The 13,353-nt window shown below is 29.3% G+C and overlaps 1 protein-coding gene across 1 annotated transcript; it reads left to right on the forward strand.

Annotated features, from left to right (window-relative positions):
- The first annotated feature begins 8,947 nt into the window (after positions 1–8,947).
- On the forward strand, positions 8,948–11,866 carry LOC103857758 (transcription factor DIVARICATA). The gene is made up of 2 exons (XM_009134982.3): positions 8,948–10,017; positions 11,041–11,866. The coding sequence occupies exons 1-2, from the start codon at positions 9,578–9,580 to the stop codon at positions 11,492–11,494; spliced, it is 894 nt and encodes a 297-aa protein (XP_009133230.1). The 5' UTR covers positions 8,948–9,577; the 3' UTR covers positions 11,495–11,866.
- The last annotated feature ends 1,487 nt before the right edge of the window (positions 11,867–13,353 follow it).

A 13,353-nucleotide genomic window follows, 5' to 3' on the forward strand; every position in this document is an offset into this window, starting at 1 on the left:
AAATTGAAAACATATAAATAATTAAAACAAAAAATCTATCAAACAAAAACAGAGGAGAGTATATTAGTTTATCACCACTGGAAATTTTTCCAACCATACGAAATTAGAAATTAGAATCTGATGTTTAGTGATACATTGAGAAACTCACAAACATTTTTACTGCACATAAAGAATATAATCGATCTTAGCGTTTTATAACCAGTCGTAGGTCGATGTACAACGTACTACCCCCTAAGAAACAGTGTCGTACCAAATTGTAAATTTAACCTCTCTCCGCCATCAAGAAAATACTTTATTACATAGGTAGCCCATAGCCATGTGGGGTTAGGACAATGTTAAGTGCATGATAATACGAGGATTGGCAATAAAATGATTGATTAAGGGGTGGAGATAAATTAAAGAAACAAAACTATATGGTTATCTTTTTTCTTATTTTGGCATAACTATATGGTTATCTAAATTGGTCTCTTTGCAACACATGAGCTTTTGACCTTGACCTGGAGCCGCCCCTCTTTGGAGAAGGCTGATGATTTTTTTCTTTCTTATTTTGTTGGATTTTCTTTATATTTTTCTTCTATAACCGTCCTTTTATCAACTCAATTATTTGGTTTACTTCTTAACTATTTTTTTCTTTCGATTGTGCTGCCATGAATATGGTGTTTTTTATCTACATGTTAGGTTAGGTAGCTTTTCTTTTAATGTTTCCTTTACAAAATATTTATGTGTTTATGGAAGTTCTAACTCTAAAACTCTTTAGAGACAATCATTTAATAACCGATCTTATTTGTAATTTAAGTTTTAACTAATAACGAGACCATGTGATTAGATATAGATAAATGACAACAATTCATAACAATTTGATCGGTAAAGTTGTATACACTAGTTAAATATGTTAAGTAATTGTAATGAATAAAAAAAAATGTTGTCTGATCAGGCTAAAAGTAATCTCGGAAATTTATAATTATCCAAAAATGAGCTCATTAAGAATGTTTTTAAGTTTTTTTTTTGAAAAAGAATGTTTTTAAGTTGCGAGGTTCCAATTTATTATTATTGTTTTTTTTTGTGAAAGGTCTAAATTTGTATTTTTTTTGTAAAAGGTTCGAAAGGACTAATTCTTTACTAGCTATATGTCCGACTGTTGACCATTTTGGAAACAAGAGGAACGAATAAGAAAGGAATATAGAAGAATAGAATTGCAGGAATGAAAGGGAATGGTTGTTACATCTATATTTAACAACAAATTAATTTGTTTTTTATTTCTTTACAAAAAAAGAAATGGTAGAGAATGAGAAGGGAAAATTATTCCTTATGAATGGTGATATTTTTAAGGAATATTAGGGAATGCATTTGTTCCTCGTCATTCTTTGGTCACTATTCATACTTATTTTTTTTTAAGGAATGTTAGATTCACACTTTATTCTAATGTTTATTTTTAAGATTTTGGAAATGAACAATTACTATTAAACACTCTTTTATAATTTTGCTATGTTTACATTTTAGAAAAGGATAATTACTATCAAATATTTTTTATAGTTATCATTTTTTTAGGATTTTAGAAAAGGAAAATTAGTATTAGATACATTATTTTACAAATAATTTTTATTTAGAATTTTTAAAAAGAAACAAATTTGGTAAAAAAATACTATCAAGCAATTTTTAAACTTACTTCTTTTTTAAAAATCATTTTTATTATCTTATCTTATATAATTAGTAACCATGAGATATTTTAGTATACATCACAATTTTAAAAGAAACATTACTATCATATTAACGTAAGAATTTATTCAGAGTGAGAAGTATTATATCGTCGAGTCAAGGAAACATCCATAATCTACATGAAGAAAACATATTATATTTGTTCATTTCATCATAATTCAAATTTAAACAGTAATAGTAATCCAGTGATTCTCGTTTGTTGGTCAAGACAGTAGATGAACATTTAACTTTCATTCCATTGAATATTATATCGCATTTCAACACATAATTTGGTTAAGAAAAGTGTAAAAAATATATGCATATTTACAATTTTTGGAGTTGTAATGATCGAAAATGTAAATTTTTAATTTTCCATTCAAATTAAGCAAAACTTATTATAAAATTAAATACAAAATGATTAAAAATATATTTAAATAGTTTGAGCGTGTATATAAATTCGGATTCTCATTTCTTCAAATTATATGTTTATATACTGTTTTCCAGAGTAAACATATACTATAAGAAGCATTTTTTTTTCAATCATAACGAACAACTTCAAATGAAATTAATTTAAACTCCGTTGACAACAAACTATCAGAACTTTGTTATTTTATTGGCACTCCGCAGAATCATACATATATATAGTTTTTTGACTAAACGCATAATCATATATTTGGAACGTAAAGTATGGGTTCCAGCTTAATTATATACATAGAATTAGAAGGAATCAAATGATTTGTGCAAAGACACTAATGTACAAAAGCGTGTGGAGCGCATTATGAGTAGCAGCCCTACAGGCACGCTCGCACACTTTTGTTGTCGCTCCGGTGGGTCAAATTGTGTGCCAGTGCTCCCTATTTAATCCTAACTTCGTGTCGTTTTTATGTTGCCTCTCCCTCTCGTTTAATGATTCCTAATACTTTTAATTTAAATTATGAAACATACCTCAATTATTTTGCTGTCGCAAATACAACCAATACAACCAACTTTAAAGATAGTTGTTTCATGACCGTATCCAGCTTCTATATTACATATTATTTTTAAAGATATAAAATCATTTGCATTCTAAATACCTTTTTGCTATGTATATAGTAAATATATTTATAATTTTGTGTACCAACATTTTAAGATTAATGAGCTTTTTTTTCTTAACAGTATTTGGTCTTATATTAATCGTCTATTTTTATTTGGTATTAAATACGCATGTTTGATTATCCTTTTAATAAAGTGAAAGCATAATAGGTTGGATTAGTTGACGTCCCTAATTATAGAAAATTATAACTTGATAAGTGAAACACCATTTTGTGTTTCATAACATTTCATTAATTATTTATAGAGATCTGTAACTAACCTAGAATCATTGTCAATAACATTACATCCGTTTCTGATATATAGAAAATCAGTGTTACACAAGACTTCATAAAAAATAGAATGAAAAAGTATTGACCATATATATATATATATATATATATATATATATTTATATCCAATAGGTTAATTTTTGGATAGCAGAGAAAAATAAATTAATAAAAAATGTGTGATAAAATTTTGAATTTTATTGAATTACAGTAATAATAAGTACAGAGTATACTGTAAAATATGAAGGATGATTTTGATTTTTAACATTCTAATATCTTTAAATTAGCTTTAATAGTTTATTCACTGAATTTATTAATAAAGTTATAACGTAATTTCATTTTAACTGATCACATAAGACTATAAGAGTAGTTACATAATTATACTTTTACATGAATATACTGCCATTGTGATTTTACCAAAAAAAACTATCATTGTGATGTTTATATAGAGGTATAGGCGTATAGCTAGTAGTGACAAGAAGATGATTGTATGATTTGTAGCTAAACAATTAGCAAAGGTATTGTGACACCAAAACATTGAAAAGAAACCTAAAAAGGTCCGAGATCTGTATTAAAGATGAATAAGTATCGGTGTATAATGTACATTTACTTGCCTGCATCGTTTAATAATAACGAAGACAAATTAAATTAGAGAAAAATTGTGTCCTCATTTGGAAATAAGAGATGCGTTCCCTTTGGGGAAACTCTACGATAATAATATTCATTACAAAACAAGTCAGTCTGGCACCACTCCAACTTTTAAAAATAATGTATAATAACTTTACTGAATATTTTATTGATCTTTTAATATTTCGAAAAAAATAATCGTATGTTGGGGGTGAGTGGTGGACAAACAACTCTGACATTTTACTTTGATATTTTAAAATTGTAAATGTGGACATTTAATTATTCTATAGCTTTAATAAAATTTAGTTTTGAACCTCTGGCGCTTCTTATTAAAATTTGATACTGTGAAGGCCTCTTTGCTACTTAACCTCGTCCGATGAATTAATTAGTTCTGCATGGAATAGTAAACTTTTTTTTCTTTTTTCTTGTAACTTGATGGAATGGTAAACTGACAAAAACATTTCATAAATATGAATCCAATTCGCCATATTTTAAAAAGTTTGAAGTCTATGTTTGAGATTCTTTTTTTCCTTTCTTTTAACGTCTGTTTATATATGTACATATTCTTCCATATATTATGCGTTCTCTAAATGGTATCGAATGTGCATGAAACTTTAAGACTAAAACGATGGTATATATTGAAATATTAAGAATCTAGCTTTTAGTTAGTATGTTGTTGTTGTTAGGTTCGTTTTCGCATTAGGATGTTGTACATATAAAATACTTGTATATATGTATTTTTGTAGCAATTTTAGGAAGTGCAGTATATTTTCAATAAAATAGTCATAGTTCAGACATTTTGTTCACCCTATTAGTTTTTTACTGAATATTTTTGTTCACCCTATTAGTTGATGTTAACATTCGATTTTGTTGAGGGCATCCACTTGTTTTCAAAATAATTAAGTTAATTAGTAATTATTGCATGTTCTGGAATAAGTATAGAATTTGGTCGAAGATATATTTAAAAGGTATATCTTAACTATGCATATGTGATACATAATTAATATTCAATAATATCATTTCTGAGCATTTGGGGGTGTACGAAATGGTGGCAAGTCCAGTGGGCAAACATAGATATTCAAACTGCATTACTGCTTGAATGATATCACTAACTCTTTTTATCATAGCTTTTCATGGTTCCAATGTGAGATTGATGTTGTTTTAGGTTATAGCTAGATTGATTAACACTTGTTCAAAAGAAAGAAATAGTTTAAGATTAAATATAAAATTTTATTAATTTATTTAAATATGATTAAAAGTTTAAAATCACATATACTATAAATTCTCAATAAATATTTCAATTTGAATACATATTTTAAGGGTTGTATTTATTTATTTGAGCATATATATGATTAATATCTTGGTTATCTTTTTTAAAATATATATCTTCGAAATACATAAAATCAAGAGTGAATTGACTTAAAATCTAAAAAGAATGATGAAATTAGCTAACTATTTGTGATGAGACAAGTTCTGTGTCTATCAAGTTTTGTGTCTATCAACGAATGTACTATGGTGTGAGATTTAGGATATTGACTTAATTAAGGAAAAAATTATGTATCTAAAATGCAATTTCACTAAAATCAATGCCTTAAAAATAGCGAATTTTTTACAAAGTAAATATATATATATATATATATATATATATTTAAAATAGCTATTTATCTATTGCTATTCAGAATTGTCGCCACCCACACCCAGTAGTCAATCCAGCTTGAATAATATATTCTCTTGCAATAATGCATAACATATAATTTTGATGTTCGTCCAATATTTAATACACAACTAGGTTTATAAAATATGGCAATCCAGAACTTAAATACACATGCACTTATGTGATGTTCTACCGTTTAACACATGAACTAAATCCGAAGATAAACGAATGTATGGAACTATCAAATCTATAAACTCAATGTTCCAAGTTAAAGTCCATCTTGATATTTAAAGTCCATTCAATTTCAAAACCTTAAAAATTTCATTACGTCAGTCATTATTGTTATTATAAAACAAGAATGATATTCCAAAATGTAAGTGTTGTCCCATGATACGAGACTATGAATTACAGTTGACGGATCACTCAGCATTGTAGAATAGATATGTAATTCAACATTTTTATATGATTGCCCTTGTTTCATATGCACAAATTTATAAACTATAGAATTATGGTGTAAATTTAGATGCAGTTTTTAAGACGTAAAATAAAGAATAAAAAGAGTTCAAGAGAATACTTTTTTTTTATCTAAGACTTTCGTTGATTAGTTGGATGACTGAATAACAAGAAGTTTAAAAAACATGTTGTGAATAACAACAAGTATTTTTCCAAACTCAATACAGAAACAAAATAGAAATATAAAACTATTTATTTCCGTTATATTGTTCCGTAGGGAGCAGGCTTCCACAACCCTTATTGGTGATGATTGGTTCGACTGTACCTTTAAAAATTTAGTTGTAGATGTTTAACTGTAAATAAAGTGGTTGTAGATATAAAGTTGTTACTGTAGACTTTTTCTGCAGAGACTTTTGATGTAGTTAAATTGTTGTAACTATAAGTTATAGGCTGTAGATATTTTAAAATAAAATATATGAAATATGTGTTGTATATATAAAATTATTATTTTATATGAATTAAAATAATTTATATTAATATTTTTTTATAAATTATCAAAATTTATTGTAATTTAAAATGTGATATGTAAGTAATATTTATATTATTTAAATATCTTAATAATTAAAAACACTCAAATTCAAAATTAAAATATTTATAAAAGTTTTTATTATGATTATATAATTTATTTGATACTATAGATATTTTTTTCATTTTACAGATTCTACAGCCTATAAAAAGATGATGTAGCATTTTTACCTAAAATACATAAAAAAAGTTTTGCTTTATTTCTTTTGCTGTAGCTTTAAAAATAAATATAAAGCATGATTGGTAAAACTAAATAAAAACTTGATGTAGACTTTAATTTTTAAAAGTAAAGCTACAACATAATTGATAAAATTTAGTGATTTAAAAATAAATAAAGTTAAAATAGGGAGATAAAGTCCAACCAATCACCTCCATTGCCAGCGAAGAGTCTTTATGTTTACTCTGTTGAGGCTTACTTAAGTGAGCCAAAAGTCATGACACTACGACTCACTAGGATTCCATAAAAGTATATACACATTTTAAGTTGTTTACATATTTTAAAAAATCTAGAACACATATACAATCAGGTGTATCTCAAATTCTAATGAAACTGGCTATATTATACATGCAACCAAGTTTTTATTATGGCACTCTAATTTGATTTCGTTTAAGCTAATTTGATTTCTTAGTATAATCGTCTAGTAAGTTAGCATAGACTCAAATTGATATTTCTATTATTTGTAATTTTAGATGTTAGAATGTCATCATGACTATATTTCTACCTTAACTAATTAAGGTTCGATTTCTGGCTAAACACCATTACTACGAGTTTGTTATCTTTATACATGCAATTATGAACTAAAACATTCACAATTTATTTGATTACTTCCTTGGTGTTACAAAATTGGTTGTGATTAAACCAAGAAACTAAGCAAGATATCATTATTGCATAATAAAATATCTTCGCCGATAGTTGGCCCCCAAAAAATTATTGACATAACTTATGCGATTATATTTTTAACCAAAAGTTTCATACTAAAACTCAGGTTAATCTTCAAAATATATAATCATGATATAACTTTGTAATGGCTAATTAAACAAAAGTATTCATAAATAGATTTTCGATCTTGATTAACAAAGCAATGACCACTAAGCTTTCATTATTTAGTTATTAGCAGGATTAGATCAATGTTTCAGTTTTTATGCTAGTTGGTGTACGTTTCTATTATGATTATGTAGTTTGTAAATATCTTGGACTGGGAAAAACTTTATGTGCCTATCTTTCTATATAGATTGAGGTACCAAAAAAATAAAGCATAGTTTGTGGAAGAATATGCTGTTTTCATGTTTCCTATCATGTTAATTTTTTTAATATACATCCAACCACCAGTCTCTTAATTTGATATGTTATCAAAAATGTGGTCCAAGCATATGTATATTAGACGTAACCACACAAGCGTGGTCGAGTGGTATGGTAGGCTTTGAAAGGTACTTAGACACTATGGATTCGAAACCTATCATATTTAAATTTATCCTCTTGTGTTGCCGATCGATATAGATATCTAATTTTTATTACGAGTAATTGGGTAAATCTTGTACTGGTAACTAGGCCCTAGTCGTGATAGACCTCAAGAGGACGAGTAGCTGGGCCTCGGTCCACCGGATACTCCACCGGATACTCCACGATGATAAAAAAAAACATACAGTAGACGTTCAAGTGCTAAAAAAAAGACGTTCAATATACAAACAAACAACTCATGTGCTCAAAAGATTAAATGTCAACACCATCTATTATTCACTGAAATGCCCTTGTCACCGACCTTAAATCTTGTTAGCCAATGAGAATTGCTCCTCGTTTGTGTGTCTTGTCTGAGTCTGTGATTGGCTCATCTCTAAACGTCTCTGGCCTATAATTAGGCAACATTTAAGCCGCAAAGACCCTCCTCTCCCATTAGTTGAGTCATTTAATCATTTTCATCCATAAAAGAAAACATAAATCAATCAACGGTCCTCGAATGCATACAAATAAATAAAAGTTCTTTGACAACAAATGAGATCTGAACACGTGTGACTGACCGATCTAGAGTCGACACATATATTTTCCTTATTTATGTAAAGGTCTTATCACAGACCATACAAGGACTAGTGTTTATTGGTTGGTTGAATCAAAAAGGTACCTGAAAAATAAATATTAAAAAGAATGTTTGATATCAACTAATCTCACTCTGTATTGATACATTTTAAATTTCAACTGAATTAGTAGTTGTACTATGTTGATGTGGAATATTTACCTAAGAAGAAAAATGTTACTATTCTATAGTATATACATCAACATTAACATGGTGTTGGGCAATACATTTTGTGAAGCACCCTTGTAAATCTCATATGAAAAATATATTTATCAAAATTAAATTTTGTTGCACGCATGTTTATGTGTAGCATTAGATTTATGATTTATCCTTTAGCATTAGAGTTTTAGTTTAAGATGTTTAGAAATATAGTAACAAAATTATTTTTGTCATACTATTGACAATTGGTAGTTACTTCTTTATTTTATCCCAAGAAGGTTTAGTAATTAGTAGTAGTGTCTTCGAAGGGACGTTCAACAGGTAATTAATTGTACGTGATCAAACAATTTTCAAAAAAAGTTACAAAACTCATAGATCTTAATATAATGACTTTATATAACTAAAATAATTAAAAAGCTCAGAAATTTTGTATGGGAAATAGCCATAGACAATCACAGCTCAACAGCTTTTTAACTCACCTCTCACTCTCAGATCATTCTTGTTTCATATTCGTCTCTCTCTTTCCTCTCTCTCTCTCCCTCTCTTACCTTTTCTACTTTGGAGTTTGAGAGAAAGAGAAGAAGAAAGGTTTTGTTCATTTTAGCAGCTTCAACTTTCTCAACCCACCCTGAGTTTCTCTCCATTGCTCTCATGTGAGATTCAGTCTTTTTCATCACTTTTCTTTGTGACTTTGTCTCTGTTACAGCCTTCCAAATCTCAGATCCTCTGTTTTTTTCTTTCTTTTTAATTTTTTTTTTCTCTAGATTGGGATCTGACACTAAGAAACTGGTTTGGTCCTTCAGACAGGAAAGTTCAGAAACAGAATCTTGTTCTTCTTCTTATCATATCTCTTTCTCTCTCAGATTCCATTTCCAAAATGCCATTTTGATATATCAAAATCACCACACCTTTCTCTCTTTCTTTAACATCCACCGTTGATTAGAGAGAGACACAAGATCAACAATCGTTGAAGAAACATGAACAGAGGAATCGAAGTTCTGTCCCCAGCAACATACTTAGACACATCAAACTGGTTGTTCCAAGAAAACAGAGGAACTAAATGGACACATGAAGAAAACAAGAAGTTCGAAAACGCTTTAGCGTTTTACGACAAAGACACTCCCGACAGATGGAACAAAGTCGCCGCTATGCTCCCCGGAAAAACAGTCGGAGATGTGATCAAACAGTACAGAGAGCTAGAGGAAGATCTCAGCGACATCGAAGCTGGTCTTATCCCGATCCCTGGCTACGCCTCTGACTCATTCACACTAGACTGGGGAGGCTATGACGCTGGAAACAATGGGTTTAACATGAACGGATATTACTTCCCCGCCGCCGGAGGAAAGAGAGGATCCGCCGCGAGAGCAGCGGAGCATGAAAGGAAGAAAGGTGTTCCATGGACAGAAGAAGAGCACAGGTAAAACTAAATCATCTCTTTCTCTCTCTCTCTCTCTCTCTATACTTTCTTTAGATTTGGACTCTGCACTTTTAGATTTTTTTTTAAAACGTACGTCTTTTTCATGGAGACGTGTTTATGTATACGTATAAAGATATAAGTATATACGGTCGTATAATTATTGTATATTCTATAGTTGATCAAGAACAATATATAGTCCATCCACCAAAACACATTGCATCTTTTGTGCTTGTCGATATTTCGTACGTATGGGGTTGACAGAGAGACAGAGGACACACGTCCGTTATACAGTAGTAGTAGATTAGTTACATGTTTATACTGCATGAGTTTTACTTTTACAAAACACACACATATGTATATCTGGTGTTATCTTTTTGTTTTTTTTTTCAAACTGAAGGAGGATATTTAGAATATTTATTTGATTTTTTTAATAGATTGCGGTATTACTTTTGAAACCAAAATTCTAATTTACACGTAATTCAAAACTAGTAAATCGTGGAATTTAGTAAACACTCTCAATATAACTTTTCAACCCAATTTTTACAGTTTATTGCTATCCAAATTAGTTATTTCTGGATTTAAATTCTTCTTTTTTAGTTAGTGGTTGATTGAATAAAAGTATATTTGTAAATTTAATATTGTTTGGATGTATAATGATCTATAGTTGATGTAGCTGTCAATTATTTTTCATTTTATGTCTATGAACTATGTCTACTTATATGTGAAACAAAGGGAATATAATTTTTTTTATAAAACTACACCATTTTCTCATGTTTGAGTATATAAATCCATTGGTAAAAATATATACAGATCAGATTAAGTAATGTTTTTTTCCTACTTTCTAATGCATTTGATATTGTTGCGGTTCATTGTTTTTCACTCACGCACATAATCGCACATGAAACATTGGTAAGAAAACACGGCACATGAAAATTAATTGCTTTTTTTATATGAAGCTGTAAATAGTGATATTATGTGTAAATAGTCTGTTCTTAAGTTCGGTGCGTTTTAATGAATACGCAGACAATTTCTGATGGGTCTGAAGAAATATGGAAAAGGCGATTGGAGAAACATAGCTCGAAACTTCGTGACCACACGGACGCCAACGCAAGTCGCAAGTCATGCTCAAAAGTATTTCATAAGGCAAGTCAACGGCGGCAAAGATAAACGCCGTTCAAGCATCCATGATATCACCACCGTCAACATCTCAGACTCTCCTGATGCAGCGGCCGCTGATTCCGCAACCGCAAACGCCCCATGCTCGCCGCCGTCAGTAGGAGGAAGCCAGCGAGAGGCGTCAGATCACTGGGAAGGTCAAACGACATACGTTGAAACAGCGGCTGCGTTTTACAATCAAAACGTGTTTCAAGAAACGCTCCTTGGAATGTCCTCAACGCCGTATATGGCCAAACTGCAGGAGCAGAGTTTTCTAAACGCATCACAATTCGAATCGTACAATGCGTATCTCCAAATGTAGCACAAGGTGAAGATCTCGGAGAAGTTACCGAGTTAATAATCATTAGTAACTTTTTTACTCTTTTGGTTTTTATTGTTTGATCTGCGCGGCTTGCATATACAAAAAAAATTAGCTGCTCTTTTTTTCAGAGACTCTTAGTGTTTTTCTCCCTATATTTTTGTGGTTGATTCAAAGAGATTTTTAGCAAATTAATTAGAGTTTTGGTTATTTTAATTGCTGAGTGGTGCATTTTGTGTTTGTGTGATTTGGACCTCTTGTGAGCTCAAATTGCTTTTTATAATTTATGTTTTATGAGTTGTGTCATGTAGTCTATTATTACATTTTGTACCTTACTGATGGATTTTTCAATTAATGAGTACTCTTTCTGTTTTATAGTATTATTTTGATATTTTTCACACAAATTTAAAAATAACTGAAATTAGTTATATTTTTAGTAATTATATCTATTTAACTAATAATATTTGAGATAAAAAAATATTTATAAAACCAGTATATTTTGCAATTAATATAAATTGTATTAAATTTTAAAGTGACACTCTTTGAATAAATAGAAAAATATATCATTATTAACACTTTTTATTTTTTTTTAAAAGAGAAAGTAATAATTATTATTTCGCTTTGTTTAGCTACTTTGCAACTTTCCCTTTTGCTAGTTTTCATCTCACTTGTGCCAATTTTGCAAAATACGTTAAGGTTAAAGTCTCAGTGCGAAGATTGAGATTAAAATTAGATAGGATGTGTAAAAGATAAAATGTAATATTAAACCTAGGGGATACTGAAAATATATTTTGGTTTATCAACTAATTCAACTGCTATTTTCAAAGCTTTATATTTTGGTGTAATCTATTTTCTCCTTGTAATTGTTTTTTCTTAAGAAAACATTTTAAAATAAATAAATAAAATTAGTTTTAAATGGGGAATGCTAGTTTAGAATGAATTATCTATTGAGGAGTATGAAGCTAAAAATATATATGTAAAGTGGGTTTTCCATTTATTTAATCTAAGATATTTAACAACTTGGTGTCGTGACAAATCTGTAATCGAAACCTGGCTTAGTGTTGGTTTTTATTAAAAAAAATTTAATTACTTTACTTTCCCAAAAAGTTGTTTAAAATTACTTTTTGAAGTTCGAAGTTGACAAGATAATGAGAATCTATAGAGCCTAAGAAAAACCATAAACAAAAATGAAAAAGCCATAATGATTGATATGCTTTTTTGTTCACCAAGTTGGCAATTTTATAAGTATTTTTTTAATCATGGGGCTTTATCTGAAGAATCATAAACTTCTAACCTTATAGTCAATCGCAGTTGAGTAGATTAATTAACGTGCTCTTAACTAATGTTTGACAAAAAGTAAATGTAGAGGCAATTTTATTACTTTTTCGATCAGCATCAGGAACTATTTAATCTTGGACTCTTGGTAAATTTGTTCTTTAAACTGATGTTTGCTTTTTGTTCAAAAAAAAACTGATGTTTGCTGTGTCCCATTTTGATGCCTTCGGTGAGTAATACAAGAAGTACTTCATATAAGTGGCGAGTTGGTGCACATCATCATCTGCACGAGACATTTAGAAAAATGGGATATATAACTAAAAGAATAAAGTCAAACCGAAACCATGTAAGAAGGTGTTAGATACGAAAGCATTGGTATCTATTTATGGCAACAAGATTTCAGTTCACAGAAGCATTGGGGTTTACTATGCGGTGTATAAATAAAAGTCTTAGCTTGAAATTACTAGCTAAACACACAATTCGCTTTAGGTACACGTAATTAGTCGGGTCTCAAGAATGCCATAATTTTAATAATTAATATAGATAATGCCATGATGAAATCTTCTTGTGATAATGAAACCATATTT

This window comes from Brassica rapa, chromosome A03, assembly GCF_000309985.2.
Source record: "Brassica rapa cultivar Chiifu-401-42 chromosome A03, CAAS_Brap_v3.01, whole genome shotgun sequence".
Taxonomy (NCBI): domain Eukaryota; kingdom Viridiplantae; phylum Streptophyta; class Magnoliopsida; order Brassicales; family Brassicaceae; genus Brassica; species Brassica rapa.